At 42.7% G+C, this 19,939-nt stretch overlaps 1 protein-coding gene across 2 annotated transcripts in view; it reads left to right on the top strand.

Moving 5' to 3' along the window:
* The window catches only part of LOC133390128 (uncharacterized), a 40,600-nt gene extending 23,453 nt beyond the window's left edge, over positions 1-17,147 (top strand). For both annotated transcript variants that reach the window (XM_061638070.1, XM_061638069.1), the window contains 4 exons: positions 2,052-2,087; positions 3,159-3,219; positions 5,943-6,642; positions 14,757-17,147. In XM_061638070.1, coding sequence (XP_061494054.1) covers positions 2,052-2,087; positions 3,159-3,219; positions 5,943-6,111 — 266 coding nt within the window. In that variant the 3' untranslated portion in view covers positions 6,112-6,642; positions 14,757-17,147. The remainder of the gene's footprint in view (positions 1-2,051; positions 2,088-3,158; positions 3,220-5,942; positions 6,643-14,756) is intronic.
* The last annotated feature ends 2,792 nt before the right edge of the window (positions 17,148-19,939 follow it).

Here is a 19,939-nt window from a genome sequence, read left to right as displayed (position 1 = left end):
CAACACCACATTTCAAATGAGTTGATTTTTCTCTCATCCACTTTTTTCACTGTCCAACTTTCACATCCATACATAGAGATCGGGAATACCATGGTCTGAATGATCCTGACTCGAGTGTTCAGTGATACATCTTTGCATTTGAGGACCTTTTCTAGTTCTCTCATAGATCCCCTCCCCAGTTCTAGCCTTCTTCTAATCTATTGTCTCCACTTTGGTTAATGACTGCGCCAAGAGAGGTGCATCCCCCAAAATCCCTTTGCAATGTCAGGTCATTGGCACAAATCTTGACTCGCATGCAGATCAACACATTTCTAAGAACTGATGAATGAAGCTGCCTGATAACCAAATTAGAGCATTGGTGACCAAATTAGAGCATCTCACTGAGAACTTTTGTATGTTGAATGGTAGTGGACCTCCAAATTCCAGCGGTGTGTGCGCCTTTTCTTAGTTCTGCTTTTAACTGGCAGTGGCAGAATGTGGGGGAGCTGTGACAATTGTGGCACCTCCAGTTTCACTAATTCAGGGTGGAATTCAGTTAATGGACTGCCTTCAAGTCGATCCCGACTTATGGCAACCCTATGAATAGGGTTTTCATGGTAGGCGGTATTCAGTGGGGGTTTCCTATTGCCCAGGGTCACCCAGTGAGCTTCGTGGCTGTGTGGGGATTCGAACCCTGGTCTCCCAGTTTGTAGTCTAGCACTTTAACCACTACACCACGTTGGCTCTCTATGCAAAATTCAGGTTGTGCAATTAAAGTTTATTTGGAGCTTTTGCCCAATGAACCCTTACCCCCCCCTCAAAAAACAGTCTTTTTGCAATAAGAAAAGCTATGGGGAAATGTGCTCGAAACTGCGGGATAAAATTGCTTGACGTAACATTGTCTAACTTCCCCGCAAACAAATCAGAAGGGATGCTCTGTAAACAGCCAACGTTGTCTACTCTCCCCACAAACCTTGTGCAAACAAATCAGGCTGAGTGTTCAATAAAGGCCTCATCTGGGGAAGAGAACCTTAAACAGGATTGAAACTGGTTTGCAAGCCATGCAAGTGCCCAGCCACTGAGATGTGGGCCCCTTCGATATGGGACTGCTTCATCCCATGTTACCTTGCGGAGGAACTCTGTGAGCACTTCTCAGATTGCACAGTGGTGCTGCTGCACCACAGAGCAAAATTTCTCAAGCTGGCCACACCAGCGGCAGCTGGTGGTTCCATGTCCATGGGGAGGCGGAATCCACTCTGGGTTTTAGTCCAGACTTTCAAGGAGCTGGCCAGAGTGCTTCAGCGGATTCCACTGCCCCAATGACATGGAGTCACTGCTGTTTGCACTCTGGCTGCAAAGCTGTACCTTAGCCTTGCTGTGTGGTCCTTTCCCTACAAACTGTGGTGTATTGAACAGTTCCTTGGAACAAAGCACCTGGGTAGATGTTGGGGTGGAGGTGGAGGCGGCGGCGTACATAGGACTGTGTGAGCTAAAAAGAAAAGGAACACTTTTTGGCAAATCCTGCTCTAAGAAAAGCTACATTATGTGGCTGTATAAATTATGTACGTGAGGCACACTTGCACTCATTGGTTTTGCATAAATACCCCTCATGAGGGAGTGCAGCAAGGCACTGCTGCCAGACATCTAGCCAAAGGGATGTGTGTGAACCTGTCACCCTCCAGATATTCATGGACTCCAACTCCCAGCAGCCAACATGGCCAATGGCGGGGATGATGCGAATTCTAGTCCAGCAACTTCTGGAGGATCACAGGTTCCTTATCTTCACTCTGTGGAATTCGGTCTGTGCCTCCCCACACACACACACACTTTTCTGGCTTTCAGGATTTCACTTCCTACTATCCTCAGACCTATTTTCTAACTATTAGGACTAGAAACTTTAAAAAAAAATAAAAAAATAAAAGTGGTATAACCAGGATACCAGCGTCTGTGTTCTGCACCAAATCTTTGCTCTTGCTCAGAATCACAGAATTCACACAAGCGGGACTGCAATATTTGCTAAACGAAAGAGCCACCAAGTCTTACATGCAATATTCCTTTCATTTCTGTTGCAGGTTCTCCTTACTTCAGGATTGGACTGATTTGCCTAGGTAAGGAATTGCCCATGGCTTAAGGATTGTTAGCAAGTCATCTGAACATAAGAGACCAATTTAAATAATTGGAATTTTAGACCTGCAGGCAAAACTTTGGCTCACTAGTTCAAACCAATATGGGAGACTCAGCCCCCACCTTTCCCCAGAGTACAGGCATAGCCCGCTTTAACGTATGCAATGGGACTGGAGAGTACAGTATACTTTAAGCGAAAATAACCTTTAAGTGAAGCAATTGTCTTCACTTGTACTGCACGCAATCACCACTAGATGGCAGCGGCGTCATGCCAATAAAGTACAGTAGGCCCCCGCTTTACAGCATTCCGCTTTAAGGCATTCCGCTGATAAGGCGGCTTTCGTTTTCCATTGTAAAGGGTTGTCCCCCCCTTTTGCGCCGTTTTCGCGTCATTTTCGCACGATGCGGCCCATTAAAGTCAATGGGGTTCCGCTTTATGGCGTTTTCCGCTTTACGGCGGGGCTCCGAAATGGAACCCGCCATATAAGCGGGACCCTACTGTATACGTTATTGCGAAGCGCGCGAACGTTAAGCAGGGGACGGGGATGAATGGAGCATGTACGTTATAGCGAGGTAACGTTAAGTGGGGTATGCCTGTACCTTGGGCCTCCTCACATTTACCATTTTGTCCCCTAGGCCCTTGGTGTTGTTTTCTCTTGGCTCCACTGACTCTTTATAGTCTCTGCTTTCTTCCACTCCATTCCTCTTTTGCCCCAACAGTCTCAGCCAACTGCTTACTCTGCCCCACTTCCTTTAGGCATTCTGCTGTCTTCTCACTGAGCTTCCCAGCCCTCAGGACTCCCCAAACAATTCCCCATAAATGCCATATTAAGTTTTTCTCAGAGTGACTTTGCACTTCCTCTACAGAAGCTGCGTTGCTTGTGAACATTCTGTTGCTGATAATCTACACTCCTGCAACGATTAGAATACTCATCAGGATTCCGTGACATGACATTAGTTCGGCCAATAGCTAGGGCTGGCTCAAAGACAGATCAGTGGGAAACAGACAGCTTGTAGATTAATATATGACTATTAACTTTGTCTTTCTTCTTTAGTGGCAGTGGTGCTCATTGTCCTATTGGTCCTTATTTTGGTGTGCCTTTATAGAAGACAACAGTAAGTTTATTTCGTTGTTTCTTCCCATTGTGGTTGTAAGTGTCAGGCAACTTTCTGAAAGGTCAGGGGAAGATCTGAACATTTACACTCCTTGAGCCCATGTGCTGTCTTGACGCGCAGGCTGCCCAGGGAAGGGACAGATCCACAGGTGCAGAGAAATTCATAGGAACATAGGAAGCCTTATGCAGAGTCAGACTGTTGGTTCATCTGGCTCAGTATTATCAACACCAGGGGTTCCCAAACAGTGGTCTGCAGACCACCAGTGGTCCATGAGCCTCATTCAGCGACACATCTGTGAATTTGTGGTTGAAGACAGAAGGCGGCACATTCATGACATATACTCGCAGTCCGGTAACCATTATGATTTTCATTTTATGTTAATTGCTTCTTTTACTTTTATATCAAAGTTCTTGGGTTATATGTGTATTTTATATGTTGTATTTTACTTGATTTTGTATGCCGCCTAGAGTGGCCGCTGACACGGCCAGATAGGCGGCCTAGAAATAATTTTTTTTTAATTATTATTATATATTGTATTTTAATGTATTACAATTTGAATGCTATGGTATGCAATACGATAGGTAGAAATAAAAGAAGCAATTAAAATAACAATTAAAAACCACCCAGCAGAACAGGCAAAAAAAAAAAAATCATTCAGTGGACTGCCAAGGCCCTCAACAATTTTCAAGCGGCCCGTGGTGAACAAACTTTGGGAAGCACTGCTCTACACTGATTGGCAGTGGCATTCCAAGACTTCAGGAGGGGATGTTCCCAACCCTATTTGGAGATGCCAGGAATTGAACCTGGGGCCTGCAAGCAAAGCGTACAGGAGAAGGCCTTAAAGTACCTAGAGAGGCGGTTGGACTCTTGGATGACAAGGGAGTCAAAGGTGTGGATAAGCAGGATAAGGAAACTGCGGAGAAGCTAAATAAGCTAAATGAGTGGAGGATAAGGGGCAGATTCCTGTGCCTGAACTAACTTTTGCAGGAAAGGAGTCTGAAGAACTGAGGCAAATAGTGGTGATGAGAGATGAAATTCCAGGCTTAATAGACCAAATAAAAACTGACAAATCGCCGGGTCTGGATGGCATCCACCCGAGAGTTCTCAAAGAACTCAAATGTAAAATTGCCTATATTCTAACAAAAATATGTGACTTGTCCCTCAGATACATCCATACCTGAGGACTCAAAAGTGGCCAATGTAACACTAATTTTGAAAAAGGGATCCGGGGGGATCCCAGAAATTACAGGCCAGTTAACTTGTCTGTCTTTGGAAAATTGGTAGAAACTCTTGTTAAAAATAAAATAACCAAGCATATAGAAGCAGACTCAGCCTGGCTTCTGCAAGGGTAAGTCCTATCTCACTAACCTATTTGAGTTGTTTGACAGTGTCAACAACCATATAGATAGAGGTGGTCCAATGGATGCAGTGTACCTGGAATTTCAAAAAGCTTTCAACAAAGTACATTACCAAAGATTGCTGAGTAAGTTGAACAGTCATGGAATAAGAGGAGAGGCCCTCTCGTGGATCAGAAACTGGCTAGCAAAAAGGAAGCAGAGAGTAGGAATAAATGGACAGTTCTCCCAATGAAGCAGAGTCCCCCAAGGATCGGTATTGGGACCTGTGCTTTTTAACTTGTTCATCAATGATCTAGAGTGAGGGGTGAGTAGTGAAGTGGCCAAGTTTGCTGATGATACTAAATTGTTCAGGGTTGTTAAAACAAAAAGGGATTGCGAAGAACTCCAAAAAAGACCTCTCCAAACTGAGTGAATGGGCAGCAAAATGGCAAATGCAATTCAGTGTAAGCAAGTGCGAAGTTGTGCATATTGGAGCAAAAACTCTTAATTTCACATACACGCTCATCGGGTCTAAACTGGCAGTGCCTGTCCAGGAATGAGACCTTGGGGTCGCAGTGGAGAGCTCGATCAAGCTGTTGACCCAGTGTGCGACAGCTGTGATAAAGGCAAATTCCATGCTAGTAATAATTAGGAAAGATATTGAAAATAAAACTGCCAATGTCATAATGTCATTATACAAATCTATGGTGCAGCTGCATTTGGAATACTGTGTGTACGGTGTACGGTTCACCTCAAAAAGGGTGTTGTGAAGCTGGAAAAGGTTCAAAGAAGGGTAACCAAAATGATCAAGGGGATGGAGCGACTCCCTTACGAGGAAAGGTTGCAGCATTTGGGGCTTCTTAGTTTAGAGAAAAGGCGGGTCAGAGGAGACATGATAGAAGTGTATAAAATTATGCATGGCATGGAGAGGATGGACAGAGGAAAGTTTTTCTCCCTCTCTCATAACACTAAAACTTGTGGGCATCCAACGAAGCTGAATGTTGGAAGATTCAGGACAGACAAAAGAAAGTACTTCACACAGTGCATAGTTAAACTATGGAACTCACTCCCACAAAGGGCAATGATGGCCACCAACTTGGATGGCTTTAAAAGAAGATTAGACAAATTCATGGAGGAAAAGGCTATCAGTGGCTACTAGCCGTGTTGGCTGTGCTCTGCCTGTGTAATCAGAAACAGTATGCTTCCAAATACCAGTTATTGGAAACCGCAGGAGGGGAGAGTGCTCTTGGGCAACTGGTAGGCCCCTGTGAGAACAGGATGCTGGACTAGATTGGCCATTGGCCTGATTCAGCAAGTTCTTCTTATGTCCCAAGCTGTACCTGTCCATGAACCATGTTCTGTTTTGTTTTTGTCTCCATTCTACAGCCGTGTTCTGCAACAGGCAGACATTCCACTCGCGGAAAGAATCCCCATGGCTGTCGAGAGGGCAGAAGGAGACCAGACAACCCCAACAGCCACTAACCCGGATGATCCGGGACCCACCACTGAAGGGACTCAGATGTTACCGTCACCCTGTGCTACCTCCACCAGCTGAACGATGCCGCTCAGCCAAAAACCAATACATCCTCAAAACTTGAAGAGGGGAAAACGGTATCAGGAGCGTAGCGGATTAGCAGAGCAGTGTGCTCGCCATATACCATTTGCCTGTTGTCGGAATGGAGATAGGGCCAGTTTCCTGTCAGGAAACATTTCCAAGGAGGCCTAGGAATTAATTTCTGAACCGTCTATCAGTCACTGCTCTGGCTAGGCCTTGCCATTTCCTTTACCCGGGTTGCAAACAAAGGGGACCTGTCAGTCCAAGAACTCCTACCACTCCCGGCCCATCTCTTGGGTCGTCTTCTTTTAAAAGGATGGGTTGTCTTTCAAAGCCGGAGCTTGCCAGACACGCACACACAAGCAGAGAGAGAGAGAAGCAAGCCTGGGAGTTGAAAATGCTGAAGATAAATGCCCCCTCCCAAATGATCAGAAGAAGCACATCGCAGAAGAGGAAAAGGAAGGATGTGAGGAGTGACTGAAGAGTGCAGGAACCTTCACCTGGATCCATTTGAGACTTGGAGAAAGAGAGGTGAGCTAAAATATGTCCCCTTTCAGTGTTTTATTTATCTATAATGCTTGCACTTGCCATGTCCAGGGCTGTACTTTTAATATTGCCCTTGAGCAGGGGGCTAGGACTTTTCAGCCCAAGGGCCGCATTTCCTTCTCGGTAACCTTCCATGGGCCACAGTTACGTTATTTATTTATGATTAAATTTATATCCCTCCCTTCCTCCCAAAGGGAAGCCAGGGCAGTAAACAATAAGTGATCCAACGTTAAAAACACCTTAGAAAGTCTTAAAAGCAAATCATCTTAAAAATAATTCCAACACAGATGCAGACTGGGATAAGATCTCTGCTTAAAAGGCTTGTTGAAAGAGGAAGGTCTTCCGTAGGCACTGAAAAGGTAACAGAGATGGCACCGGTCTAATATTTAAGGGGAGGGAACTCCAAAGGGAAATTGACACCACATGCCGGACACATCATGAGAAGACAGGATTCACTAGAAAAGACAATAATGCTGGGAAAAACAGAAGTGAGTAGAAAAAGAGGAAAACCAAACAAGAGATGGATTGATTCCATAAAGGAAGCCACAGACCTGAACCTACAAGATCTGAACAGGGTGGTTCATGACAGATGCTCTTGGAGGTTGCTGATTCATAGGGTTGCCATAAGTCATAATCGACTTGAAGGCACATAACAGCAACAACAAATTGGGGTGTTCCACTGGTAACCACTACACCACACTGGCTCTTACACATGATTCAATCGAAAAGACAATAATGCTGGGAAAACAGAAGGGAGTAGAAAAAGAGGAAGGCCAAACCAGAGATGGATTGATTCCATAAAAGAAGCCGCAGACCTGAACTTACAAGATCTGAACAGGGTGGTTTACAACAGATGCTTTTGGAGGTCACTGATTCACAGGGTCGCCATAAATTGTAATCGACTTGAAGGCACAGAACACACGGGCGGTGATGGGCGGGATCAGAGGCAACAGCAGGCAGAGCAATGCATATAAAATTTTACCTTTGTACAGCAGGCTAATTTCTCCACACCCTCTCTGTCTTCCATCCAGGCGAGCAAAAGCGAGCATTAATTATCAGAGTTCAAGTGCACATTCCAGCCTGGCAAAAACACTCAAAGAGGGTATGAAGTGAGATTAGTGAAAGGTGTCACTGTGGAGGGGGTGTGGCTTGAGGAGCATCCCAAGGGCCAGACAGAGAGACCTGAAGGGCCACATGTGGCTTCTGATCTTGAGGTGCCCCACCCCCGCCTTTGAGAGTAACCTAGAAGGGGCTGCTGTGCCTTTAAGAACGTATTTATTTATGTATTGCTTATTGTCAATTGTATTGTTTTTATTGACGTATTTTTACATTTGTGTTTTTTGTAAGCTGCCTTGAGGGCCTTTTGGCCAAAAGGCAGGTTAGAAATAAACAATAATCATAATAACTGGGTAGAAGAGTGAATTCCTCTTGACCAGATAATGAGAAACTGCGCCAACAGAAATTCCCTCTGGACCTTCCACAGCTTGGACATTCCAGAGGGGTAGCTGTATTAGTCTGTTACAGGAAATATAAATAAGTCGTACAGCTCCTTACAAAAAACAAAATTGTTTGGGGGTCTTTTGCAGGAGAAGCTTGTGCAGACTATAAGTCCACTTCTTCATGCATCTGACATTCTTCAGTTGCCAGATATATTAGACAGGCAGGGCTCCTGCTGGGAGGAAGGGCGGGATATAAATCAAATAGTAAACAAACAAACAAATAATATAGAGAAAGAGAAAAATGGCAACAGTGGAGCCAAAACTCTATGAACTGACAGAGGTGCACCATCTGCGACATTTCTAGACAAACACACACACACAAAGATATGATTTTCCTTAACAAAAGACAATTTGAGAAAGAACAAAATTAAGGAAGAATGATCCAAAAGCGGTTGCAGATGCTAAAATAAATATTGAATCACAGTGAAGTAAAATAAACACAACAACTAACACTAAAGCTCTCCTGTGTCATAATGACCCTTTAACCCGAGGCTTCATGTTATGTGAAAATAATTTTCATTTGGATCTCCACACTTGGACTATGGGCTTGTGCTGATTGAGAGAATCCTGTATTTGAACTAGAGATGGGTGAGAAATTCGATTCCGTTCTCATTTGAAGCCAAATTTTTCAAATCGGCATTTTCTGAAACAAGATGAGAGCCAAAACAGCCATCCTTCGAAATTCACACTAATCCCAATTTTGAGATGCACTTCTCCAACTGAGCAATGTTGGCAAAAGGGGAAAGTGTGCAGAAAAATGAATATATGAGTGAAAACATGCAAAAATGCATTACGTTAGGAGAAACTGCTTGCAAAAATGTGTACATTAGTCAAAAATGCATATAAGAATGTGTTTAGTAGGAGAAATTCTCACTAAAATGCTGAAGAATTTTCATGACGATTTAAAAAAAAAATAGCAAATTGCTGCAGAAATGGGGAGAACTGAATTTAAGATTGGAAAAAAGAGAAACTCAGAGAACCTAAATTGACAGATACTCCATCCATAACTTGAAGAAGCCCGATTTATGTTCCAGTCAAGAACCTCTATATTAAAGCCATGGGATTTTATTTATTTAGCCATTGAAGAAGACCAAAAGGTGAAAAAGCATCTGACTATGCTACTCCATGAGGCTGCATTTTGAACTGGCATGCACCTCAATAGGACATAGGAGTGCTTTCTTGTTCGTTGCTGTGTTTATTTTCCTTCCTGATTATTAAATATTTATTCTAGTGTCTGGAACCCATTTCTGAAAGATCATCTTACCCCTTATATACCCAGTCGATCACTGCGCTGTGCAAGTGAGGGCCTCCTGCAGATACAGTCTTATCAGGAGGTCCTTTCCGCACAATGTAGTGTCCAGTCCTTTGGAATTCCCTTAAATATTAGACAGCTGCCATCTCTGTTATCTTTTTGGCATCTGCTGAAGACTTTCCTCTTTCAACAAGCCTTTTAAGCAGAGACCTTATCTGCGTCTGTGCTGGAATTGCTTCTTAAGATCTTTTCAAGATGTTTTTAAGATGTTTTGTTTTAATATGTTTTTAAAGACATTTCACTGTAATGTGTTCTAAAGTTTTTTGTTCTTAAGATGTTTTAAAGTGCTTTTAGTGTTTTTGTTTGCTGCCCTGGGCTCCTCCTGGGAGGAAAGGCAGGATATAAATGGAATAAACAAATAAATAAAATAATTTCTAGCCAAACCTCAGACATATCCAAGATAAGCATAGTCACTGAACAGCTGCTCTTGACAATAACACCATCTTCTAAGCTTCACTATGCTAATTTAAGACCTCTGGTGGGAGAGCAAACCACAATTCCAGTTGAGTCCTTAACAAAGAGAATCAAAGTTACTGGTAAATTCTAACTGAGCAGCATCATGCTGGAGTCTCCTTTCTGAAAGCTTTTTGTTACAGAACAGTGACCCTGGGTTGCCTTCTAGGCTAGTCCTACTCAAAGTAGGCTAGCGATAGGCTCTGTTTCTGCAATAATTGGATTTGCCATCGAATTAATTATTATTTCTAATATTCTCTATCTTTGCGGAGAGAGTTTCGAAGTAGCAACTCTCTACACCTGGTTTCTGATTCATTCCTCTTCCAATTCATTTTTTTTAAAATTCGCTTTGAAATCATCAGTTGCGTGAGTGATCTTTTTATTGATCTATTTTCTATGTGAGCTCTTCAAATGTGTATTGCCTTTCACTGAGGTCAGTGAAAGGCAGTACACATCTGAAGAGCTCACATAGAAAGTAGATCAATAAAGGTATAACACTACTGATGATTTCAAGCACATTTTTTTAAAGAATGTATTGCCTTTCACTAATGTCAATTACCTCCTCTAGGATGCACACCTTAACGTGGTGAGGGGGTTTCAGAGTGTTGAAGAAGCTGAGAACAATGCTGTCAGGAGTCTAAACCAAGAGGCTAGACTCCTAGCAGGGGCACCCAAGGGGAAATGGTCAAAGCTGAGACACCAGACTAAGATGCATCCAAACTCAGAGGAAGGCAATGGTAAACCACCTCTGAATACCTCTTACCATGAAAACCCTATGAACAGAGTATCCAAAATGCAACATGAGATGCTGGAAGATGAGACCCCCAGGTCAGAAGGCACTCACCGAGCTACTGGGGAAGAACAAAGGACAAGTACAAGTAGCACTGTGACTAATGACGCAGCTGGGTCAAAGCCGAAAGGAAGCCCAGAGGCTGATGCGCACAGATGCGAAAGGAGAGTCCGGAGTTGTACGACGCACACAATAGGAAGATGGAATGTGAGAAGCATGAACCACGGAAAGTTAGAAATCGTCAAGCAAGAAATGGAACGTATCAACATTACAATACTTGGCGTGAGTGAATTAAAATGGACAGGAATGGGACATTTTCAATCGGGCAACTACAAAATATTTTATGCAGGAAACGAGAAATTAAGAAGGAATGGGGTTGCCTTAATAGTGAGAAGTGATGTAGCAAAAGCAATTAGGAGCTATAACGCAAGATCTGATCAAGTGAAAGCAATGAGATTTAACAGGAAACCTATTAACATAACCATCATGCAAGTCTACGCTCCAATGGCAAACACAGAAGAAGAGGAATTGGAGAAATTTTATGCAGAAGTACAGGAAGAAATTGATCACACACCAAAACAAGATGTTCTGATAATCATGGGGGACTGGAATGCAAAAGTAGGGAACAGAGAAGAACTAGAAATTGTGGGGAAATGGGGCTTAGGAGATAGAAGCAGGAGCAGGAGAGAGATTTACTGAATTCTGTGAAGCCAATGATTTGTTTCTTGCCAACACATTTTTTGAGCAACCAAAAAGACGACTGTACACATGGACATCACCAGATGGTCAATATAGGAATCAAATTGATTATATAACTGGAAACAGAAGATGGAGAAGTTCCATACCTTCTGCAAAAACAAGACCAGGAGCAGACTGCGGTACAGATCATGAACTGATTGTATCGAAAATCAGAGTAAAGCTAAAGAAGAACAAAGCACTCATAACGCCAAAATACAATTTAAATAACATCCCAGAAGAATATAAAGATCAAATAAGGAACAGGTTTGAGGCTTTAAACTTAGTTGACAGAGAACCAGAAAAACTATGGAGTGAAGTCAGAGACATTATCAGGGAAGAATGCAAAGAGACAATACCTCTAGTTAAAAAGAAAGACCTCAATGAATGATTAATGAAACTCTTAAAATGGTTAAAGAGAGAAGGAAAGCAAAAGCAAAAGGAGATAGAAACACGGTCAGAACCCTAAATGCAATAATACAACTAGTACGTAGCGACAAAGAGAACTATTACAATAGTTATTGTATAGAAATAGGAGAGGACAACAAAATGGGAAGAACAAGAGCCCTATTCCAAAAGATTAGAGAAATGAAAGGGAAATTTAAACCACAAGTAGGGATGTTGAATAATCAACAGGGGAACACACTGACTGACCGAGATGAAATAAAAGGAAGATGGAAGCAATACACTGAAGAACTCTATAAAAGAGATGACAGGATGACAGATTCATTCACGGAGGAATCGTATGATGAAGAACCAGAAGTTTTAGAATGTGAAGTGAAAGCTGCTCTTAAAATTCTTAGAAGAAACAAATCAAATAAGACGGCATACCAATAGAGTTGCTACAAGCTACTGAGACTGAATCTGTCCAAATTTTGACAAAAATTGTCAAGAAATATGGAAAACTAAACAATGGCCCACAAACTGGAAGCGTTCAATATATATCCCACTTCCAAAGAAATGGGATCCCAGAGAATGCAGTAATTACCGAACTATTGCCTTAATATCCCATGCAAGTAAAGTAATGCTCAAGATTCTACAACAAAGGCTCTTACCGTATATGGAGCGAGAAATGCCAGACGTCCAAACTGGATTTAGAAAGGGAAGAGACACCAGAGTTCATATCGCAAACATACGTTGGATAATGGAATGGAGCAAGGAATTTCAGAAGAAAATCACCCTGTGTTTATAGACTACAGCAAAGCCTTTGACTGTGTAGATCATGAAAAACTATGGAATGCTTTAAAAGAAATGGGGGTGCCACCGCATCTGATTGTCCTGATGCGCAACCTATACTCTGGACAAGAGGCTACTGTAAGGACAGAATATGGAGAAGCCGATTGGTTCCCCATCGGAAAGGGTGTGAGACAGGGTTGTATTTTATCACCCTATTTGTTTAATCTGTACACAGAACATATCATACGGAAAGCAGGATTGGACCAAGATGAAGGAGGTGTGAAAATTGGCGGGAGAAATACCAATAATTTAAGATATGCAGACGATACCATACTCTTAGCAGAAACCAGTAATGATTTGAAACGAATGCTGATGAAAGTTAAAGAGGAAAGCACAAAAGCAGGACTACAGCTGAACATCAAGAAGACTAAAGTAATGACAACAGAAGATTTATGTATCTTTAAAGTTGACAATGAGGACATTGAACTTGTCAAGGATTATCAATACCTCGGCACAGTCATTCACCAAAATGGAGACAATAGTCAAGAAATCAGAAGAAGGCTATGACTGGGTAGGGCAGCTGTGAGAGAACTAGAAAAAGTCCTCAAATGCAAAGATGTATCACTGAACACCAAAGTCAGGATCATTCAGACCATGGTATTCCCGATCTGTATGTATGGATGTGAAAGTTGGACAGTGAAAAAGGCGGATAAGAGAAAAATCAACTCATTTGAAATGTGGTGCTGGAGGAGCACTTTGTGCATACCATGGACTGCGAAAAAGACAAATTAAACCAGAACTTTCACTAGAAGCTAAAATGATGAAACTGAGGTTATCATACTTTGGACACATCATGAGAAGACATGATTCACTAGAAAAGACCATAATGCTGGGAAAAACAGCAGGGAGTAGAAAAAGAGGAAGGCCAAACAAGAGATTGATTGATTCCATAAAGGAAGCCACAGACCTGAACTTACAAGATCTGAGGGTGGTTCATGACAGATGCTCTTGGATGTCGCTGATTCATAGGGTCGCCATAAGTCGTAATCAACTTGAAGGCACATAACAACAACAAAGGGGCTTCACCCTGCCCGTTTCGCTCACCAACCTCTCTTATCACCCCCACTTCCCCCAGGTTCCCCTTGTCAACCCCCCTTGCCATACCCCCAGTGCCTATAGCCATTGGCATGCATCAGCCGCTGTTGGTTTGTGTCAGCTGCCGTGGGCCCACTCGCACTCCTCGCCTGTTTGTGTTACCTGTTCCTGTGCCACTGCAGCCTCCATCACCGCCCTTCTCCAAGGGCCACTTTCTTCCTTCCACCCGGCCTTGAACCCAGTGCAGCTCAGTTAGGCTGCACTTCACAGCAAGCAGACTGCACCATGATGAGTGCACTTCCCTCATTATTTCCAGTTGCGAATAAGCTGCAGGCATAGTAAGGTAGACTGGAGACAACTTTCTGGGTTCCATTTGAAAGTAAAAACTTATTAATCTAGATCAGGAGCTGGGAACCTTTACCCCCCCCCGATGTTGGTGGCCTATGTAACAGCTCCCCATCATGCCTCACGGTTGGCCATGGTGGCTGGGGCTGATGGGAACTGAAGTCCAACATCTGTAGGTTCTTCCATCCCTGTGGTACACCACCCTTTCCCAACCTGGTGCCTTCCAGACGTTTTGGACTATTATATTAGGCAAAATTGCATGCAAACATGTGTCTATAAAGAGAAATTCACACTAAAATGCTGATGAATTTTGATGAGGACTTTTTAAAAAAACCGATGCAGAAATGTGAAGTGTACAGGCATACCCCGCTTTAACATACGCAATGGGACCGAAGCGTGTATGTAAAGTGAAAATGTACTTAAAGTGAGGCAATTATCTATGCATGTACTGCATTGCAATTGCCACTAGATGGCAGCGGCGTCATGCCATTAAGTGTCCGTTATTGCGAAGTGCGTACGTTAAAGTGGGGTATGGGGGAGTATGGAGCATGTACTTTATAGCGAGACGATTTTAAGTGAAGCAACTTTAAGCGGGGTATGCCTGTATTTAAGGCTGGAAAAAGGAGGAAGCGAAATTGAGAGATTTGCCCATGCCCAATTACAATGACGACCTCCGTTACCTGGTCTCTTTCAGGTTGGATGAGTGCCGAAGACGTCCAGTGAAAAATGAAGAACCCTCAGGAGAAGAAAACGTGGCCTGGGGTGACATTGCTGGGCTTGGATTTGAAGTTGGAGAGACGATGGAGTCGAGGCAGCCATGACTCCCAGTGCTTGGATAGGAACAGCCGGGCCAGGATCAGGCACCGAAAGGGTGCAGTCGACAGCGAGGTTTTCCCATGCAAACTCCACTGCACTGAATGGGTGATTAGCCAGAGAATTAATGGGCTCTTGCAAAGCCCCGTTTGTTTTTAAGATACAGGCGGGCCCCGCTTATAAAGCGGAACCCATTGAGTATAATGGGGCGCATCGCACGAAAATGACGCATAAAAGCCACGAAAGTGCACAAATGGCTTTAAAATGGGGAATTTCCCCTAATTGAAAGCCGCCGCATTAGCGGAATGCCGGAATGCGAAGCGCCGGTAAGCGGGGCCCTACTGTATATATTTTAAGGGAATAGACAAATCCATGCTGAATTACACTGCCAATGGCTACTAGTCTTGGTGGCTGTATGCAACCACCAGGATCAGAGGCGGCCTGCTTCCGCATACCCACCTTTGGAGATTCATGCACAGGAGGATTGCCTTTGCACTCATGTCCCGCTTGAGGGCACCTGGCTGGAAAAGAGGATGCTGCACTAGATAGGCCATTGGTCTGATCCAGCCGGGGTCTTCCTGCATTCTTTATACAGGGTCACAAAGCAGGTTGACCCAACGGAGCATGCTCAAAAGAGCCCTTTGGTTCAAGAGGGCTTGCAGGAAAGGCCATCACGACGGGTTATGCCAAAAGAGTCCCTCCCCCTGCTTCCACGGGAGGCAGTGGTGACCATCAACATGGATGGTTTTGAAAGAGGATTAGATGCTCTGGGGCTTCCCATCGGGGCATCTGGCTGGCCGCTGTGAGAACAGGATGCTGGACTTGATGGGCCTCCTTTGGCCCGACCCAGCTGCAGGGCTGTTCTTATGCACTGCGTGCTTTCAATAAACTAGTTGGTTTTTCAAGGTACCAAACTAGTTTTGTTAAAGCCTGAGATTTCAGGGTTGAGAGCCTACTTCAAGAGACGCATCGGGTAGACCAGGAAGGTGGTAGATATAAATACAGTTAAGGTCAAGTGAGGCGGGGGGGGGGGGAAGCAAGCTATTTCTTTTAGAGGAGGCAACAAATGGGCTGAGATGCCCTTGTGAAAACCTAAGCTTTATTTTAAGAGCTGTCAACCAATTATAGACTTAAAATCAATGAACTGTCCAGTATTTAAATTACTCTAAAGATAGACAGTGTGGTATAGTGGTTAAGGTGTTTGACTACGACCTGGGAGACCAGGGTTCGAATCTCCACACAGCCATGAAGCTCACTGGGTGCCCTTGGGCCAATCACTGCCTCTCAGCCTCAGAGGGAAGCAATGGTAAACCCCCTCTGAATACCGCTTACCATGAAATCCCTATTCATAGAGTCACCATAAGTTGGGATCGACTTGAAGGCAGTCCATTTCCATTTTTCCAAAGATAGATAAGTCTTTCTGTTGTAGAACTTCCCTGAGCATGCCATTCTGATTTTTTTGGGGGGGGAAGGTCCATTTATCTGAAGTATACACAAGAGCTACCTCTTGTAAGAAAAGCCATCTTTAATCATTTTGCTTTCATCAAATCACATTTGAAGTTTTGGGCAGGGCTTCCTTCTCAACACCAAATGATTTTGCAAAATAAACAAGTTCAAGACCAATCAGTATTTTTCTTTTTTAATTTTAAAAAAGTTGCCATGAACTGAGCAATGGCACTTTTCCTGTCTGATGCTGCCTGCTATCAGAAGGAAAGTCATGGCAAAAGGCACGCTACCTGCTCCATTTGGATACAATCTAATTGGAAAAGGGACATTAATGTTTCTTTTTCTGCAAATCAGGTGCAGGGAAAAGTGAGCTGGTGTCCCATGCAACCTTGGGCAGGAAAGCTCCCATTGGCTCCAATGGAAGCTTCTTTATTTTCTAAGCCTAATTACTCTGCACAGGGATTTTCGGGGAGGGGGTTACAGCTGGGGAGGAAAGGGCTACCCTCTCAGCACACTGCACTCCGCCCCAACCACCCCCTGCAGCAATTATGCTGAGGAGAAAGAAAAAAGCTTCCATTGAAACCAATGGAAGCTTTTCCCCCTAACTTTATTTTGCTGTACAACAGGGCAGACAATTTTTGTCAGGGATGAAGAGAGAGCAGGGGCAACTGTTTCATTCTGAAGGGAGAGTGGGCCCCTTCCTGTCCTTTGTTGTGGTCAGTGGCAAATTTGGAAGTGCAGGAGCTTGCCGTGGGAGCTCTCAAAGCCAGAGTCCCCTGAAATATAACAGCACATGCACTATGTCAGCCTTCGCCAACCTGGTGCCCTCTGGGTATTTTGTTTTTTTTTTTTTCAATAATTTTTATTCAGATTTTCATAAAACATACAAAACAAAATCATAAAACATTCAAAGACAAAAAACAAAATCAAAAATAGTTAAACAAAAAGAAAAAAAGAAAAAAAAAACAAAAATAAAAAATAAAGAGTAAAATATTGACTTCCCATTTGTCAAAGATCAAATCAGTTATAAGTCTATAATATATAACAATCCTGTCTCTTAAGTCATATTATAAAATCACTTTCCTCCAGTAGTTATCTTACTTAATCATCAAATCTCATAAACATTACTTTATTCTTTCCACAAAAAGTCAAAGAGAGGTTTCAATTCTTTAAGAAATATATCTATCAATTTTTTTTTCCAGATAAGCATATCGATTAATCCATCTCATTACTAATTATGATAATCTTATTGTCATAACCATAGTCAAAATAAACATTTCAATTAATCCATCACATCAGAATCTGTTAGGTTCAGTAATTTCAGTAGCCATTGTTCTATTATCTCTATTAGTTCCATTTTCCATCTTCCATCTTCAGTAGTCTTGTTAAGTCCAGTAATTTCAATATCCAATCTTCCATTATCAGTATTCCATAATAATCTTGCTGTCAAAGCCATAGTCATATAGTAAGAGTCTAATGGGAATTACCTCTATCCCAAATATTTTCTTGCCATCCATTCTGAATAGGTTGCTGAAATACTGCTGTAAAATCATATCTCTGTTCTTTTTTTCAAAATACACTGGGTCATCTCTTAAAAGTTTTTCCATTGTCACATGGCTGCAGTTAATTCCATATATTTTCTCTATATTGGGCTCCATCACATCATTCCAGTCCAGAAGATAATCCATGCCATTGATAACTTTATCTCTAGAATCTTCATTAATTTCTTCAGAGATAACATTGAGTTCCAAACAATAGATTTTATTTCTAAAGTCCATAGACTCCAAATCTTGTTCCTGTTCCACGTTTGTTCCAATCTCCGGGATCTCCTCTCTCACAGGGACCCCTATTCCAGTCTCCAGGGTCTCCTCTCTCACAGGGACCCCTGTTCCAATCTCCGGGGTCTCCTCTCTCACAGGGACCCCTTCCAGGGTCACCTCTCTCACAGGGACCCTTATATCTTTAATCTCCTGCTTCATTTTACTCAATTCAATTTTCGTTATCTCAATCTCATCCATTATTTTCTGAAACATAGTTATTTCCAGATTCTCAGCCACTTTCTTAATTGCCATTTTAAAAGAAAAATATAGGAAAACCACTTCTTATTTCAGCAACAATTGGGTTAATACTCCAAACTTGGTGACATCACAGTATAAACAGAGCAGACAGCCTTATCTCTCCAATAGTTAAGTAAACAAAATGCAGTTCCCAGGATCGAAACAATTAATGGCAATCGTCAAGAAACAGATTCGTCAAAATAAAATAGACCAAAAAGAGAGTAGTCTCAAAACAGTATAATATTTTTCAAAATAAAAATCTGGAATAGAAATCCCTCTTCTGTGTATATCTTTAGAATGCAAATCCAGGACAGCTTTTTGCAACAAAAACAGAGATAAGCTATTAATTAGTGCGTAGCAGAGAGAAGTTATGGCTCCCCAGTGAGATGTCAAAAACCGATCAATCTGGCAAATCTCTTTTAAACAGCAACAATTTAAGTCAAGTAAAAGAAAAATATAGAAAGAAGGGTGCTTGCCTGTTAGTGCGTTCTCTCTTAGAAGATAAGATGAACGTTCGCTTTAACAGATAGAGCTTGCTGTTGAAAATCCGTCCCACCTTCGTCGGCTGGACCTCGTCCCATAAATTAATGAGATCTGGTCGTCCCAACAAAAATAGGCTTTGAGGTTAATCTCTTCGTTTCTCCCTACCCGGGAGAAGTTTAATCAGTCAAAAAAAAAAGAAAAAACTGACTGATATATCTGAATAAGCTTCTTTTGAGGCAGGAGCCCGTCTCAAAAGCAGGCACAGGCTAAGTCACCCTTCCCGGAAGTCCGCCCTCTGGGTATTTTGGACTATGACTCTCATCAGCCCCAGGCATTGTGGTTTCCCCGTATGGACAAGGACAGCGGCCACTGCAGTTCTGTTGAGCAAGACACCCTCAGCCTCAGTTTCCTCAGGACGAGGATACTGGCCGCTGACTCCCCTGGCCTTTTGCCAAGGCCATGCCCAGCTAGAAATGACTGGCCAGGAAGGATCCAAATTGCCCAACCGCAACAGGGAAAATGAATTGCTGAGATCTCCCTATGCAGGACTAACACGAAGGGAGGCCATCCCCGTCTCCCAGCGTATATAGAGCTGCTTCCACAAAGAGGTTCCTTTTTTTTTCTCCATAAATGTTGATGATGAATATATTTCCCCAATATTTGATACCTACATTTGATTTCAGTATTTGACATTTGGTAGGAGATATTTTGACAGCAGATGGTAAGGGATTTTCTTCTTAACATTCCACATTAACTTTCTTAACAAGCATATACTACTGAGACGCAAAGAAAAGGAAAATGTCCCATGGCAAAGGAAGGATTCCTTCTGAACAATACTAGAAACTGAATTTTCAATGAAATGTAATTTGCAGAGTAATGCACCTCTGTCTGCAGACACATGTTACAGCAGTCAGCATCTGATGCAGCCTTAGCCTATCTGGTGCCCTCCAGATTTTTTTTTTTTAACATTAATTTTTATTCAAATTTTCAAAAACAAAACAAAACAAAAAGAAAAAGAACAAATTAATAACTAATACAATAAAAACGATTGACTTCCGATTTATCATAGATCAGCTAT

Source organism: Rhineura floridana, chromosome 8 (genome assembly GCF_030035675.1).
Source record: "Rhineura floridana isolate rRhiFlo1 chromosome 8, rRhiFlo1.hap2, whole genome shotgun sequence".
NCBI classification, from domain to species: Eukaryota; Metazoa; Chordata; class Lepidosauria; order Squamata; family Rhineuridae; genus Rhineura; species Rhineura floridana.
The sequence above is the reverse complement of the archived record's forward strand: the minus strand, read 5'-3'. Positions and strand labels throughout refer to the sequence as shown.